We start from the raw sequence: 18630 nt of genomic DNA, 5'->3' as shown, positions 1-18630 counted from the left end.
GTCAGCTTACAAATTCTAGTTTAATTCGGTTTCATTATTCTCTTTGTGCACCTAACAGACAGACAGAAACAAAAATCAAGAGGTTGAGGTGCATGTCATGAGTATGCATTTACATGCTTTTAAAATTCAAAACCATCACCTGCATAGCTAAACAACTATCAAGTGTCAAATTTTAAAATAATATGTTGGTTTTCGTTTTTCGTGCGTTAAATTTGAAATTCCTGGTTTATTATAAATTAATAATCTAAAATTAATTAATGAATTATGAGCTGTATTTTAACTGTTGACAATGATATAAGGTACATAGATCTATATAAGAGGAAAGCGTTTCATATACAAAGATTAAAAATTTAATGTGGTTATTTGCAAACTAACTAAGTGCAAACTATTTAAAAAAAAACCCAAATAAACGATAATTTCCTTAACGTTTACTATTTTTCAACACATACGGAAGAACGTTGATTGTATATCATGATGCTTTTAACCAAGAGAAAGAACAAATTATTCTTTGCTAAAATGTCTTTTGAAAAAAACATAGTTTAGAGGAAGTAAAGAGATAAAAGGCAGGACAAGACAACAAATATACTCGTATAATGGAAAATAATTATTTTATGTTGCCAGTTTGAATTTTTTCCTCAAAGATATACCCTTTTTGTTCAATAACAAATACTTGTACAATTCACAATTTTTCAGAATAAACATTAAAATGTTGAGAAATCAATAATAACGAATTTAATTGAGTGTAGAGAGAGAGAGAGAGAGAGAGAGAGAGAGAGAGAGAGAGAGAGAGAGAGAGAGAGAGAGAGAGAGAATAACGGTTGTCCGATTGCCCGTGGAAGTAAAATGATTTCGGGAAAGTGAAAGTATAAACTTACTTCCCTATCGGACATGTCAAAATTTTAATTAATATTTTTTATATCTCCACGGTGATCATTTGCAACAATTTACTCAGTTGTATGAATGTAAAATAACAACCGAATAGCCGATAACGGGTTTAGCAATGTGCAGAGCTTCAGTCAATTGCCCAATACATAAGTATCCACTTTGGTGTTTTTTTTTTCACAATTGTCATCTAAAGTATTATGATGACGTTATTTTTGAATTTCAGAATCAAAAAAATTAAAATTATGATTTGCAAACTAAATATAAAGGGAATCCTTTCATGTTCTATGTCAGAGAATTTGCATCGGTTACCAAAAATTTGATTTTGATCCATAAATATCTTTTTACTCTATACACTGGCTGGCAAGATAAGTTTATACAATGTAGGACCAAACTATTAGGGCGAAGAAAATCAACAAAATCCGTTCAATTTCGTTTTAATTTAGCCAAAAGTTGGCTTGTGCGTTTCGCTTTAATTGCTGAAAATTAAGAGAATATCGTATCATAATGTTTGTAATGATAATGTTTTTAAATATGAAATTGAAAATGATAATCCCATTTTCGCTAAAAAGTCCTATGTTAAATATTGAGAATAATTTAGACATAAGACCGAAATGTGTGCATTCTAAACATGCAAAATATCCGGTCAATTTATTTTACATTTATATTAAGCACATAGTTTACTAATAAATTTAACTCTCACTGTTTGAAACATTCTCCCCCGATACTCCGTAAGTAGTTTTCACAGTTTAGACTTCTTAACGAAAATATAATAGTATGGTTTCTTGATTCAAAAAATTAAGAATAGTAAATTTGTCCACGCCGTAACTTAAATACCCTTTGTCATTAAAACTTTAAACTAGAAACATACGTAGGTGCTATTGAAATGGAGTAGTTATTATTAAGAAAAAAAATGTCAGACCATAACTTCAAAATTCTTTGACACAGAGACTTTAAACTTAAAACAAAGTTTGATGATCTAGCGAAAAAGTGAACCAAACCCAACTTTTTGACATTGACCTTTTTAGATCTCGGGGTCAATTTTCATGAAAATATTCCTTTCAATAATGACTTGTATCATATATGGATGATATGTAACATATAGCTGACATCGTTCTTTTTCATTTATTAAATTTGCCCCATATTACAATCCTTGGGGAGAAGCGAAGACATGTGGGTCTTTTTTGTAGAAAAAAAAAACAATACCCACTAGTTTAAGTTTAATAATCTAGGAATTGTTTTGTTATTGGAGTAAAATATGGGTCGTGTATAAGATTTTTGCTTAAAAATTTGTAATGTTACTGTAAAAAATGTTTGTTCTTAGATACTGAGTACTGCAATACTGAGAAGGTGGTAAATCTATAAAACTTTGTACATGTAGCATAATCTTTGCATTGAACATTTTATGTTTCAAAATAAGGACATTTTAATTTCCTTAGCTGGCTTTTTTCAACTTGATTAAATAGTGTATCTTTTATTTATTAAATAAAAGCAGTTATGTAGTTTACAAAATACAACAAAATTATGATTTGATACGCAAATGTTGAATAGAAGTAGAAGATGAAATGTTTCCGCCGTTGTTAAATACAATCAACTTATATAAGGAAATAAAGCGCCTGAATTCGTCTTTTTTAAGTACTGGGAAATTAACAAGCATTCAAAAACCCGACTATCTTTAACGACCAACGAAAAAAAGAGATTTGATATATCTTGAAATCATTTTAAGTTAAAATTAAACAAGTAGAAATGTCTTTGCTTTTGTGAGGAAATAATCCATACGATAAATAATATTGTGTAGCACAATCAAATAAAAATTAGTTAATGTCACGTTTTAAGTGGACAAGCAACTAAGAAAAACTCAATCCGCAGATAAAACAATAAGCCACATTGCTCACCTGAGTAACAACTGTCAACTCCTTTTTGATGAAATTCAGAGATTAGAATCAATTTCTGCCAGCAGTTTATGCAATTTTGAAACAGCCTGTGTGTGTGTGTGTGTGTATGTGTGTGTGTGCGTGTAGATTTTACTAAACAAATTGTAAAGATTACCCCCACCCTCCAAAATACCAGGGCGTTCAACTTTGTCAAAAATTGGTCAATTGAACCTAAAATTAAACTTGACCTAGATAATATCAGAACAAAGCTATATTCCAAATTTCATTACAACATGTGCATCCTGTGTGACGTAAGTGAGCGGAAACTGCAAAATGACTGGAATTATCTACGTCCAAGGGGCATAACTTTTTCGAACGCCGCTCGATCTTACCAAATATCAAATTTGACCTAGATATTACATTATCATGATTAACCTGTATACATGTACACAATTTCATTTCAATATGTTTATCCTCTGCGAAGAAAATTAACGGAAAGTGTTGGTGGACTGACCGACCGACAAACAGCAGCCAAGCATTATGCCCCATTCTTCGAAGATCTCGACCTTGTTTTGACTTCAGTATAAACAAGAGACCCATATGAAGCTCACCGAGACTAGACAACACCTTAATGAAGCACCATTTTTATGAGACCACCTTTATAATATTAAGATCATAATTAATGATCTTGGATACTGTGGAATCATTAAATATGGTGGGGGCCAATTTTTGTGGATTGCTTAAACTTTACAGGTTCGTGGGGACGTAATTTCGTGTATTCTTTTAAACCTACAAAGGAATTGTGACTATTACTCTAATTAATTAATTCGTTGAGGATGTCAATTCGTGCCACAGTGTTAATGAGAGGTACCCACGAATTCCACAAAAATTGAGCCACCACGAAATCTAATGATTCCACAGTATTATATACTGTAATGTGGTTTGACACAATATCGTGTATCGTTACTGATTAACTACTACACATGTAAGAAGCAAAGGAAGATTACTCCATTATGAAGAAGTAAGGGAAGATAACTCCATTACCCCCCCCCCCCCCCCCCCGAAACTCAGTCCAAGTTCCTTCATGTAAACTTTATATTCAATAACACTAAATGACCGCACCTTGCATTAAAAGCTCCTACCCTAATAACTATATGATTAATTTGGCACCGCACTAGATTCACAACCCTTCATTAGAAAACATGAACCTCAAAATTTTGATAGATGGATAGATAGATTTTCTTTCTTTATATGCAATCATGATCAGTTTTTATTCTTTGTCAAACATTAAATGACTTACTGAACATTTACGGAACCCAGACACCCAACAGCGGACTTCGGACTGCAGACTCTTTAGTTGAGGGAACATTTCCAAGCGAAATTTGAAAAATTAAAATCTAATACTTGTGCTATTAAACTTAATTTTTACCCATAGTAACGTTAACTTTATTTGCTCTTATATGTAAAAGGAATATAAATGCATATAATTTGATTTTTTTTAAATATTATATTTCAATATCATCTATGATTTATTCAAAAGAATTCAAGTTAGTTTAGATTTTTTTAGTATGTAATCTCAAGATACATGTATTTCATAGTGATATCTGATTAAAATTCGGTCTGAATTTATGCACAATTTAATTACCAATGTTTAACATTTTCCGGTGAGATATGCACATGATACTAATCTGATATTACAGTTTTGTTAAAAATGTGATCTCAAGATACATGTATTTCATAGTGATATCTGATTAAAATTCGGTCTAAATTGATGCATAATTTAATAACCAATATTTGTTTAACATTTTCCGGTGAGATATGCACATGGTACTAATCTGATATTACAGTTTTGTTTTTAAAAAAAGTGAAGTACGATTTATAAAATGAATGATGATGAATTGATTGAAACCTAGTTTGTTATTTTCTTCTCGTGTCCATTATGTAGATTGTTTAACATAGTGACCCAGAATGAACATATTGTTCGACTCAATAATTACTACGTAAGACCTACGTTCACACATTTCTCAAGTACAATACAGTGTATATCACAGAATTCAAAATTATGACCAAATATTGGTATTCATTGAATATTAATGACGTTTATGTGGACATTATTGATCCAAGAAGTTACTAGTAATTAAAGGTGACAAGTGGCGATGACGAATTCAAACAGTGTATAAATAAAAAGTGTAGAATAAAAAGTTCAGAGGAAATACAAAACAGGGTCTGAGGACACTTACCTCTTAAAACAATTAGAGATTAGACAAGGTGCCATGGAGGATTGAGGTTCCCAAACTAACCAGTTGTCATATACAACGCATGTGTGTGTGTAGACTGTTTATTATATTCAGCTTCAATAATATGTTTTACATAACAGTACATTTTACCATATAATAAAACATTTGGTTGACAGTGATTATGTAATTAACTTGTACTTTAAATATGTCACATCTCCCTTTCTTTCAAGAATTTAGTTTAAGCCAATCTACATACAATTATATTAAACGAAAAGAATTTCGAATTTTACTTTAAAAGTCTAATAAATGAAAATTTACTATTCTGTAAATTGTTCTGCTGTCATAGGTTCCATCTCTGAATCCTTATGAATCAATACACAAGTTGCACCGATGCTCTGTCTGAGCCACTACAACTTTCACTGATAATTTCAAATAAAGAAATAAAATATTAAACACATTATCACTGATTTCACAACTAATCACGGAATCTTGATGGAAGTTTGATTTCACGTCCCGACCTGGTCTTCACTGGACTCTGAATCTTTTGAGGCGCGTCCTTCTGTATCTCCTCTGTGTTACCAATAGTAGGTTTCCTCTCGGGTTTCCTATCCACACGATCCATCGATCCATGTTGGGCGGCATGATCCAGGAATGGTGTAATTTCCAGGTTTTCTTCTTTTTCCCTCACTTCTGCAGGATTAGAGTTCGTTGGCCTTAAGTCCCTTCTATTTCTGCGATATTTCCTGCCATTGTTTCCCTTAACTACATATGAACGTGGCAATTCATGTTTCTCTGCAACTGATCCATGTATCCACTGATCATTGTGTTTGATCAAAACCTTTTCTCCTGGAATCAATGGTTTCAAGTCAGATTTTGGAACATGTTTATCAAATTTCCTCTTCTGCTTGGCCTGGCGAGTCTTTAAGCTTTCTTTGACAAATTCAGCGTTTTGTGGTTTCAAAAGTGTTGCTGATACAGGTAACTTTGTCCTTAATCGTCTCGCTAGAAATAACTGAGCTGGCGATAATCCAAGTTCTTCAAAAGGTGTGTTCCTATAATCCAAGATTGCCAGGTAAGGATCCTTTGCTTTTTCGAGTAAGTGTTTGATTGTTTGAACCATTCGTTCCACTTGTCCATTTGATTGGGGAAAATGGGGACTAGACGTCAAGTGGCGAAATTCATACTCTTGGGCAAATTTCCTAAATTCAGCACTAGCAAACTGAGGTCCATTATCAGACAAGGCTTCATCAGGAATACCATATCGTGCGAACAGGCTCTTTAGATGTTGAATCACACAACTGGAGTTAGGCTGTTCCAGTTTCGCTATCTCTGGCCATTTTGAATAAAAGTCTACTGACAGGAGATACTGGTGTCCATTGAATTCAAACAAATCCATGGCTATTTTAGACCAAGGTCGGTCTGGTATTTTATGAGGAATAAGACTTTCTCTTGGATTTTGTCGTTGATGGGTAGCACAAATGCTGCATTTGGAGATAATATCTTCAATGTAACTTCCCATTGATGGCCAAAACATGACTTCACGTGCCATTGCTTTGCATTTTACAATGCCTAAATGAGATTCGTGTATCCTCGCTAACATTTCCTTACGACAGGTTTGTGGTATCACTAGTCTAAGACCTTTGTAGATCAAGCCATCTATGCATGCAAGTTCATCTCTGTAATTCCAGTAGGTGCGTATTTCCACGGGAAGTTGATCGCGACTCTCTGGCCATCCTTCTAGAATAGCTTTACTGAGTAGAATCATTTCAAGATCTGCGGAAGCTGATTTTTGTAATTCTGCATACTTTCCAGGTGATAGGGGTAAGTACGACAAAGCATTGACGGAGAATTCATCAACTAACTTCTCTGTTGTCTCTTTCAAGTAATTTCTGGATAGATGATCAGCTACAACAAGAGTATTCCCAGGTTTGTATGTTACATCCAAGTCATAACATTGTAATGTAAGAACCATTTTCTGCAGTCGGGCTGGAATGTCATGTAATGGTTTACGGAAGATAGACTGAAGAGGTTTGTGGTCAGTTTCAACTTGAATTCGTCTTCCATAGACATACTGGTGAAATTTCTGACAGCCATAAACTATAGCTAGGGTCTCCTTTTCCAACTGTGAGTACTTCTGCTGTGTTGTAGTCAAAGCTCTGGATCCAAATGCAATTGGTTTACCATCTTGAATTATTGCTGCTCCAAGACCTGTTGAGCTGCTGTCCACGGTAAGTAAGACTGGTTTTTCAGGATCAAAATATGTCAAAACTGGAGTATTGGTTACCATCTCCTTCAGTTTCTGGAAACTTTTCTGCTTGTTTCCATCCCAATGCCATGCAACATCCTTAGAGAGTAATTGTCTTAAGGGTGCCGATTCCTGAGACAAGTTTGGAAGAAATTTTGCAAGATACTGAATGAATCCCATGAATTTCCTTAGGTCCTTTTTGTTAGTTGGCGGTGTCATTTCTGTCACGGCCCGGATCTTCTCTGGATCTGCCTTGAGACCCTCACTACTGAGAACATGTCCAACATAGGTCACTTCCTTTCTGCGGAATTCACATTTTTCGGAACTCAATTTCAAATTATAGTCTTTTGCTCGTTCTAAGACTTTCTTTAATCTTTCGTCATGTTCTTTTAGAGTTTCACCCCACACAAGAATATCGTCAACGATGACTTCAGCACCGTCAATGTCTTCCACCATTCGTGACATCACACTTTGGTATATTTCCGATGCACAGTTTAGACCAAATGGCATCCTTAAGAATCTGAATCTTCCAAGTGGTGAGTTAAATGTACAAAGTTTGGAACTGTCCTCGTCCAGCTGAATCTGCCAAAAACCGGAAGTTGCATCCAACTTGGAGAAGTACTTGGCATTTGGCATGCGAGTGACAATTTCCTCAATGGTAAGCATAGGATAATGGGGTCTTCTTATGGCTTTGTTGAGATCTCTAGGATCAAGGCAAAGTCTCACTGAACCATTGGGTTTTATGACTGTAACAAGACTGTTGACCCACTCAGTTGGCTCTATCTGCCGAATAATGATTCCGTCTTTCTCCATGGTTCTAAGTTTGTCCTTCACCTTTTGACGAAGTGCTACTGAGATACGTCTCGGTGGATGGACGACTGGTTGCACATCCTCCTTCAAGTGTATCTTGTGTTTGCCAGGTAAACGACCAACACCAATGAATAAATCTGAATAGTTCTTGCGTATCAACTGTTCGGTAAGGTTTTGTGAGGCCTGTGTTTCAAATTGTGCCACACTAAACATCTTCTGAACTAGTCCTATCTGTTGACTTGTCTCTGATCCAAGTATTGTTGGAGTTTTGATGTCTACAACTTCAAATGGAATGTTGAATGTTTCATGGTGAAATATGCATGGAAGTACTACTAATCCTGTGGATTTCATGGTATGTCCACTGAAACTTTTCAATACGGCTTCTGATCTCTGTATTGTTTCACTGAATTTCAGGCGCTGTAGAACATTCCGGCTAACGACATTACATTTGGCTCCAGTGTCCACATGCATTGTTACACTATGGTCATTCACTTTACAGTTTACTGTCCAGTCTGATTCTGGATTTACAGAGTTAACTTCATGTATCATGCCCATAAATATTTCAGCAGATGTATCACTTTCTTCGTCACTTTCACTGTCTGTATCTGATGATATTTCTTGTACCATATTCACTTTCTTCTTCTGTTTATGATATTCTTTGGTTTTAACATGCTTGTGGGAGTATGACTGTGTTTTAGTTTTGCACATACTTGCGAAATGGTCAGGCTTCTGACACAAATTACACAACTGACCAATAGCAGGACATCTATCTTTATAGAAATGTTCGTATCCACATCGGGAACACTTCTTCTGTTTTGCCTTGAATGCGCGAGGTTTGACTGCTTGCGGCTTCTTCTTTACAATGACATTCACATTAGGGTCTTCCCCTGATGAATTCATAGATTTCAATTGCTTCTGTGACAGCTCAAATGTTCTTACAATGTCTGTACATTTCTGTAGGGTCAGCTCTGATCCTTCACTAATGAGTTTTTCACGAACTTTCTTTGATTTCACACCAAACACAATGTGATCTCTCAACATCTCATCCTCAATATCAGGATTATAACCACAGTCATTGAACAACACTTTCAAATCGGTATAAAACTGTTCAAAAGTTTCTTCTTCATCTTGAGTGCGACACTTGAACTTGTAACGTGCATATATCACATTAGATTTAGGCTTGCAATATTGTTCAAAACGGTCAAAATAAACTTTTAAAGTTTTCTTGTCATCACCCTGCAGATTCCAAGTCGAATAAATGTTTCTGCCCTTTTCACCTACCCATAACATCAGGTAATTGCACTGTTGTTCCTCCGATTTCCCTTTGAGAGGTCCACCAAACATAAATTCACAGTGAGCTTTGAATGACTTAAATGCACTCGGGAGGTCCTGAGATTCCCAGGCCATCTTCGGATTTGGCTCCTTGTCCGATGCCATCTTTTCAAAATGACATGAAATATGACTTCAAATGGTCACTGTAAATGTCGAACACTTAATTTCCTTGAAGGATGTTTTCGTTTGGTCTGGGTTTCTGGCCGATTTTGGCAGCCACTTCTGACACCATGTCATATACAACGCATGTGTGTGTGTAGACTGTTTATTATATTCAGCTTCAATAATATGTTTTACATAACAGTACATTTTACCATATAATAAAACATTTGGTTGACAGTGATTATGTAATTAACTTGTACTTTAAATATGTCACACCAGTCACATCCGCTGTGTGCTCTTTGTCGTAATCGATTAAGCGAAATATTACTTAGACAATTAGGTGAGTATTTACGGTCGAACAAAAAGTATCAACAACGTCACTCAACATGCGACCCAGAAGAATTTACCTCAAAGCTTGGATTATGTTTTGGTCCCAGTTGTCTCAAACCAAAGGATACTTCACTTGCCCTCATTTTGCCCATTCTTCTCTCAAACGAATATTCTTTGTCTAATCTTGTCAATCAAGGATGCCAACTTGTTATGTACAGACACAGATCTGACACACGGACCGATTTTGGTTAGTCTTTAGATATCCTAGATTATTGACAGTTGATTTTGTTAATGTTACATCATAAATATAATTTTATGCAAGAGCACCAAACAGATTATTCATCACATGAAATGATTGTTCAAACTGTTCAGTGAGGGAATTTTATAATTATCTTATTCTCATGCTTTAAAATAGTTTCATCATTTGAGAAAAAATTAATGTTTTAATATAAAAATATTATCCTCTGAGTACAGGTTGGTAATGGGGGGGGGGGTGTAACTTTACATTGGAAATGGTGGGTAGGGGGTGGGGGTAGAGATGCCTTCTTTTACATCAGTTAACTTGGTCGATTATTGAAAATACAAATGCACAAGTCACACTTAATTGCACAAAATATTTATCTTCTATCTAAATCAACTGTAAAAAGGTAATAAAAACTGTAAAATTGTATTAAAATTGAGGTATAATACAAAATATGATCATATACAGCATAAAATAGTGTCTGATATTAATCTCTATCTCTAAAAAAACAACGTGCAAGTGTTAACATAGTGTTAACATGTCATGGGTTGTATTTTTAGGTCACCTGAGTAAACTCAGTTGACCTATTGCTATTCGTTTTCGTCCGTAGTCGTGCGTCTTGCGACGTGCGTTAACAATTTTACATTTCTAACTTCTTAAAAACTACAAGGCTGATTGTTACCATTTTTATCTTAGGCATATCTATGGTAATAGGATTTTAAATTGTGAAATTCATGGCTCTACCACAGGGCGCCACAAGTAGGGCCAAATATGCAAAAAAGCCAACATTTTCAAAAATCTTTTCTACTCTCACACATGTGAGGAAAAAACTGGTTGCATAGTTATGATGTCCATGAAGCTTTCTACCAAAATTGTAAAATTCATGGCCTCTGGGTCAGGGGTTCTGGCTCTAGGGGCGGGGCGAATATGCCCATATTTAAAAATGTTTTAAATCTTGAAAACTCTTCTTCTCTACTCACATATACATTTGTTAAAAACTAAATGCCTGGTTATGATGTCCAGGAAGTTCTCTACTTAAATTGTGAAATTCATCATCCCTGGGTCATGGGTTCAGGCTCTAGGGTGGGGCCAATATGGCTATATAGTAAAAATGTATTACATCTTGGAAAATCTTCTTCTCTACTCCCATATATATTTGTTTAAAACTACATGCCTGGTTATGATGCCCATGAAGCCCTCTTACAAAATTGTGAAATTCTTGACCCCTTTATTAGCGGTTCAGGCTCTAGGGTGGGGTCAATATGCATGGGCATATAGTAAAAATGTTTAAAATCATAAAATAAATACCCTTCTCTACTCCCTCACATGTGGGCAAAAAACTGAATACATGGTTATGATGTCCACTAACTCCTCTACCTTTATTGTGAAATGTATGGTCCCTGGGTCAGTGGTTCAGGACATGGAAGGGGGGGGGGGGTATTGCAATATGGTGTTAATGCATATAATATTTACAAATTTCTTCTCTATTCTCACACATCGGTATATAAAAAACTGACTTATAATTATGTTTACCAGGAAGTTTCTACTGAAATTTTAATTTCCATGTCCCCTGGAGTATGGGTTTTGACTCTTGGGCAGGGCCAAAATGGATGTATATGTGTTATTAATACATATAATGTTAAAAATTATCTTCTTCACTCCCACACACCTGAAAGGAAAACTGAATTTATGATTTTGTAGACCAGATCTTTTTATATATATATATTTATATATTTTATTATAAGTTTCACAGTTCATTTTTATTCCAGGCAGAGAGGTGGTCGTCATTACTAGTCTATAATTGTTCTACTCCAGAATGAAACCTAATTAAATGCATATATGAGACTTCCCGACAAGTTTGTTATATACTATTATTATATAAGTGGGTTATATACTACTCAGGTGACCGTCGGGCCAATTGGCCTCTTGTTAATTAATTGCTAGCTTATTTAACAAATTTGTAAGAAAAATTTTTCTTCACTGAAAATTTTACAAGCTTTGATATGATCACATAGTAAGCTATTGGCTGATATATGAATATTAAACAGTTAATAATAATTCAATGACTATTACAATATAAACAAGAGGCCCATGGGCCACATCGCTCACCTGAGGAACAATCGGAATGATAAAATCAGCTTAATGGAGTCATAATACAAACTATTTGGACAATGTGCAATAATACATGTAGATTCTGTATAAATAAAATCCATTTCCCCCCTGGATATTCTTATGTTTATAATCATTAGTCCATTTTCTAACAGGATGATTTTATAGTCATATCACATAAGTATTGTTCTCAAAAAGATACTTAACAATTGTTTATATATGGAATATAAACTTACATCAAACTCTGAACCTTCTTGTGAGGCCGAAGAACTGTCCTGGGGCCAAAGTCTTAACAATTATAAAGAATCATCTTGCTGATTAGATTTTTAAAGATTTACTCTACAGTTTCCTATGTAAAACTCCACCCACCCACCCCCCCCCCCTCCACATTTATTGTGGCCCCACCCTACTCTCGGGGGTGTCATTATTTTCACAACAACTGAGGATTCTTCCAAAAAAGTTTCAGCTTTCCTGGCTGATTAGTTTTTGAGAAGAAGACATTTAAAGAAATACTTTTTTGTATTCCTATATTAAACTTTAACACCCCACAATGTGGCCCCGCCCAACCCCCAGGGATCATGATTTTCACAACTTTGAATCTACACTACCTGAGAATGCTTCCAAACAAGTTTCAGCTTTCAATGCTTAATGGTTCTTAAAAAGAAGATTTTTGAAAATTTCTCAAAAGTTTAAGCCAGGACTGGGTAGCATTTGCTTAGTTTTATACATATCTGCTTGTATGGGTGACGGAAGAGAAAGTAAACAATTCTCCTTCACCCCTTGTGTTGATTGTTTGAGTTTATCTTTGGTGTCTGTCGATTCCTTTTCAAGTTCATGTTTTTTTAACATTACGGAAATATTTCTGACAGACTCTTGTGTCGTTACCTACATGTACATTTTAGATTTCAACACCGAGAAATATTTTTTTTTTGTGATCTCCTTTCCAAACGAGTCTTTATTTGTTTGGATAAATGTGAACTCAAATATAATGCACATGTTGCATAAACTATAAGTTGTTTTTTTTTAGTGTACGTCTCTTTACACGGAGCAGCCATCTTGGATAAATGTATATATAACCGCACGGATTTATGGGAAATCATCTGCTGGCAGAGTTCTGCTAGCCATAATTTGAATGGCTTATCGAAAGGTCGTTCGGACGTGACTTCTAAGTGGGTTGTTTCAGATGTTAGCGTATCAGAACGGCAGATTGCAGCTACATAAACAAAAAGTCATTGTATTTAACTCATTGACACATTCATACCAAATAAACACCTATTTTTAGCATCATAAACGACTTATCCAAGACTCAATCAGACATACTCCGACGTAAAATGTTCATTCTCTGAATTCCTTCAACATCTCCGTCCTATATGTTAAACTCCTCAATTGACAAATCAAACCACAGTGTGATTAAAATTTGGCATTTTCTGTTTATCATACCAGCAAAATTAAATAATGCTTTTTTTCTCTAACAGACCTTTTCCATTATTCATAATTTATGGAAAATATTTGCAATGATTTATCTAAATTTCATTTTCTGTTCTTTTTTTAAAGATATGATGATATGTTTATCTTTTACAATTTGAGCTATGACGCAATAATTTAATTTCGATGTAATTTTTCTTCTTTTTTAAAGATCACCAAGTGGAAATATGGTCCCCATCCATTTAGCATCAGCGGAAATATGACGCGCACGATATCTTTGTAAAATATGTACACTTTATAAATTTCCTTCAAAGACAATTTAATAAAGAAACAAACACACCCACACTCATTTGTTTGGTTGTTCTCAATGTAAACTTTTGAACTGAAATTTGTATTCTGCTATATAGGATGCTCATAGCACAAAATGATCTTGAGTATTTAAGATTCATAAAATTAATATTGTTATGTTTCTTGTTTCATTTGACATGTCATTTTGATCTGCTCTTCAGAGAAATCCACGAATATTGGATCATTTCAAACTATGACAAATCCACAGTGTATGATTATTTTTTTTAATATTTAAGTCATTGGCAAGCAATCTAATCATGTTACAGAATAACTCTAATCATAAACATTTGAATCCCCTCTTTCTACAACAGTTAAATAAATGTTTTCACTTGTAGTCGTCGGTGAGTTGTCACTCTGACTTTGTCGTCGTTCATGTTCGGTTTCCTCAGTGCAAAAATCGTAGACATGAGTAACATTTTGATGTGCTGGTGTGCTGTTTTCAATGTACGTGGTGTCAATGTCTCTTCTGTTTCGATATTTTTGAAACGATAAACAAACAATGACAATTCCGAAGATGATGCACAAAGGGAACGTTGTTATAAAAAGCCATTTATACGGAATACGAATATTATTGTCTGTATCATCTTCCTCGAGTAACCCAAAAGGAACAGTCGTCAAATGCAAACTCGTTGCATTAAATGTCGTACGTGGAATTGTAATTGTTTTTTCTTCTAAAGAAAAAAGAAACATAACTGAAAAAAAATTGACTGCCGTTTTGCATTTAAATTTAGTTTCAAAGTCTCAATTTTTAACCGGATTTTCCATTAGAAACATCAAGTTGTTGAAAGATAAAAAAAAAAGGCGGGCGGGCCCGATCAATTGAACATATATCAGAGATTAGTATATAACTTGGATTTTTTTGTTTGTTTATTGTTGCGAAAAAATTGAACTTAGTCATTTGTGTGCATTAAACTGCATATAAGGTACCCCTATTGTACTGATACATGTAACTCCTCCTTCAAATTTCAAGATAGGATACTTTTGTTTTGCAGATTAATTGGTCATATATCAGAGATTTTCATATTACTTTGATTTTGATTTTTGATTATGTATGCAAAAAATGACAGCTGCTGAAGTTAGCCATAATTTTTACAAAAAAATGCATATAGAATTCTCGATTTCTCTTGATACATTAGGTAGTGTTTATAAATACAGGATTGACTAATGGATTATGGATTCAGACCACACAAAAGAAAACTTGCTCGGTTTGCAGTCACAATGACAGTTTTTAAAGATTAAAATTAACGGCAGCATAATAAAACATGTTCAATCGATATCATAACCTATATGTAAGGTTTTTTTTTCAAGAATGTTGTCTTTTTGATGATTGATAACTGAAAACTTTCATACCTGAAATTATACTTTTTGAACAACCTGAAACAAAATTGCAGGTTACTTTAGGACAATTGCAAATCTCTTGGCATTCTTCGCCATAACTTGGATATGGACATCGTAATTCACAGTCCTTTGCGAAATAGCCTATGGTACATTCTACAGAAGTAAAATAAATTTGTATATATAGCAATTAATACAAAATGAAACAAAGATTGGTAATCAATAATACCATACTTTGGGCATACGCACATGTACACGCAAATATGACCAATTGATATGTTTTTGCATCATCGATTTCAGGACATGACATGCTGGTAATATATATATAGTATATATTTTGAACCCTACATTATGATGTAAAGGTATCTTAACAGGAAGATTTATCTAAAGCAAAAAACCTTAGATGTGTTTTACTGGTTGCAATTAATTGAACTTTGTTATAGCATTTTTAACACCATTAAAACATCTGCTATAATATATGAAGGCCTTAAAAACAACGGTCCAAACATATTTTAGACAACCTTCAACAAAACGTATTTAGTTAAACTTATCAATTTTTTTCAATAATCTTCCTGCAGTTAATTGTTTCTTACTTGAACACTTTCCTATTACTTCATCCCAAACGTACCCGGAGCAGCAGCCTTTAAAACTGTAATTAAAGAAAATAATTAACCTTAAAAATCAAGTTGACATAAAAGTAAAAAAGCATCATTTATAGTTTTTAAACTTTAAATTTATAACATTATAGTTTTCACTAATCAATATCTTTAGCATCAAAGTAAAATACATGTATGTATTATTTTTTTTACGACTCACTTTTTCATTTATCCAAAAGAGCGTTTGTTTTTCTAACATATGCAGGAAAAAACAAAATGTTCAGTAACATACAAACGGTAAACATCTTTCATGTGCAAAATCAAAAATATAATCATGATTTTTATAAATAAAGGTTTTTTCGGTGTTAAGATAAATGCGTTTATGATTTTTTTCTGGCACTTAGTTTACCATATCTGAATATTCAAGGTCAGTTGAATAAAGTATATTTAACTTAAGAGCAAATAAGTTATATTAATAAAACATTGATATAAAATAGGTCTCTGTGAAAAAAGCAGCTTTCCCTGAATTACGTTAAAAAAAAGATAAAACTATAAATATATAGTACAATAAATCAAATAATTAATATCCACGGTGATGGTAAACAGTATTTGTTTTCAATATAACTTCCCTTAGTACGAATATATTGGATTATAGACATTGCGTTGTTATATAAAGAAACAAACCAAACTTTTAAAGAAAGTATTTGGAGACAGATCGCCGTTGTTTTCTCAGCTCAACATAGCATTCACAAATTCAATTTAGCGCGAAGTTCATTTCCAAAATATCGTCGCCATCATACGGTCACTGGTGATATTCTGTCGCCCATAGGAATTTAATTACATATGTTCAAACTGATTTCTCTTCACAGAAAATCGCTATAATCCTATATTCGTTATGAAAGCAATCTGTCGTATTGCGCGTCTGTTGTTTAAATGACTTGACTGATTGCTTATTATGACGTTATCTTGTTTTCGACTCTCGATGAGTTATTTACTTCAGCGTTTACAAATCAACAAATCAGAAACAACTAATTGAAATAGAGGGAATATCCTCTATTTATAATTCCTAGCCGGTCAATATTAACCAAAAAAATGTTGACCGGTCAACATTTTTCAGACGAGCTTATATTACGACTATTGAATATTCGTCAATATAGAGTTATATAGTGAGAATACACTACTGAATATAACAATGCATTTTATATTCAAAACTGTTACCAACTGGTATTATTTGAACCACTTTATTATTTCCAATATAAACGTTGTTTTGACTTTCCTTCCCCTTTAATGTTGATCTATATGTTATTTTGATTAAGTGGTTTGATGCCTCTTCTATGTATAGTTTAAGGTCAGACGACACGTTCCTCAATTTTAGATAACTTTTTCCAAGAATTTGTAAATGGTTTACTACTACTTTGACAAGCTTTCTTGCAAAAAATTAGGGTACCTTACCAGGCATTTCTACAAAATACTTGAGTATGCAATTTCCTATATAATCTTCTTGAAAATACACTTGAATTGCTGATATAAAAATAAATACATGTACAGCACAGTGAATTTCACTGTATAAGAATTATATCTCCGCCGGGGCGAGGTTTTGAACTCACGACCTCTAGAACCTATACACTTCTGGTAGTGTGCGGCCACGGTTCTAACCATCGACCATCTAGACACGTAACCAAATCCAAGTAAATTTTGAACATTTTTAAAGTAATTGTAAAATTAATATTTTTTATTGGAACTCTTTATTACAAGGAGATAGAAAAAAGATTCTCGAGGAACGTGTCATCTGACCTTAAATGTAGTAAGCGCTTTTACCGAAATTAGGAAACGTTCAAGGGTAATAACTAATAAAAAGAGGCATTAGATACTTTTACTATGAGTCGATTTAAGGCAATAAATTAAAGATATTTGTAATAGTTCCAATTCTATGGCTCCGTAATAGTACCGATAACATGCATTTCATACAAGGCAATGACTTTGTAAGTTTTGCGGGTTATCAGGTAAAGTGTCATTTTTGTGCCATAACTTTTATCGGCCATTTACATAAAGTATAAAAATTTTCAATTTATCTAATAATTATAAACCTACGGAAGCCCATTTAGGACCTATCAAAAATATTTTTGAATTTGATATAACGAATTCTTGAATTTGTTAAAACGAATTTAAATCGTTATATAACATTTTTGAATAAGTTTTTTCGTTATGTCACAATTGTATTAATATGCCCTGAAAATTGCTGAATAACACAGGGAATAGTTATATTGCCCTCCCGGAGAAAGTTATATTTCAAAGGAAATGGTTATATTGCCTTCCCGAAACTGTTATATCATCCTCATGTGCAATCATTCTGCATATTACGTCGGGTTCGAAATTTAGCTAAGCACACGTAAACACTTCCTCAAAAATAAATTAAAAATGTCATGACAGTGTCTCCTATTCAGAGAAACTTACTGTAATTGTTTAATTTGAATAGTTATGTTCTGTTTGGAAGCATCGATCGACATTTTACAAGAAAATTGATTTGTAAGACATGAAGATGCATTAATAATTAAAAATACACATGTTAATGAGGTAAATATATTCTTAAACATATTTTTATTTTTAAAAATGTTATATAACATATATTACATGTCTTCTCGGGCGACAATACCAAACATATGTGTCCCTCGGTGACAGGAAAGCCCTGGGGTGTTATGTCGTCCTCTGCCTTCGGCATCGGGCTACATAACACTCCAGGGCTTTCCTGTCACCTCGGGGCAAA

The 18630-nt window shown here is 33.8% G+C and overlaps 1 protein-coding gene across 1 annotated transcript; it reads right to left on the bottom strand.

The window, feature by feature from the left end:
* Positions 1 to 5468: 5468 nt before the first annotated feature.
* LOC105335578 (retrovirus-related Pol polyprotein from transposon opus) lies at positions 5469 to 9485 on the bottom strand. The gene has a single exon (XM_066071529.1). The coding sequence runs from the start codon at positions 9483 to 9485 to the stop codon at positions 5469 to 5471; it is 4017 nt and encodes a 1338-aa protein (XP_065927601.1).
* Between the last annotated feature and the right edge of the window lie 9145 nt (positions 9486 to 18630).

Source organism: Magallana gigas, chromosome 9, assembly GCF_963853765.1.
Source record: "Magallana gigas chromosome 9, xbMagGiga1.1, whole genome shotgun sequence".
Taxonomy (NCBI): Eukaryota; Metazoa; Mollusca; class Bivalvia; order Ostreida; family Ostreidae; genus Magallana; species Magallana gigas.
Note: the sequence above shows the minus strand (reverse complement) of the source record. Positions and strands in the feature narration are given on the sequence as shown.

Bases quoted from the DNA above. Each gene is read 5' to 3' on its own strand.
- LOC105335578 (XM_066071529.1), bottom strand. From the start codon at position 9,485: ATGGCATCGGACAAGGAGCCAAATCCGAAGATGGCCTGGGAATCTCAG.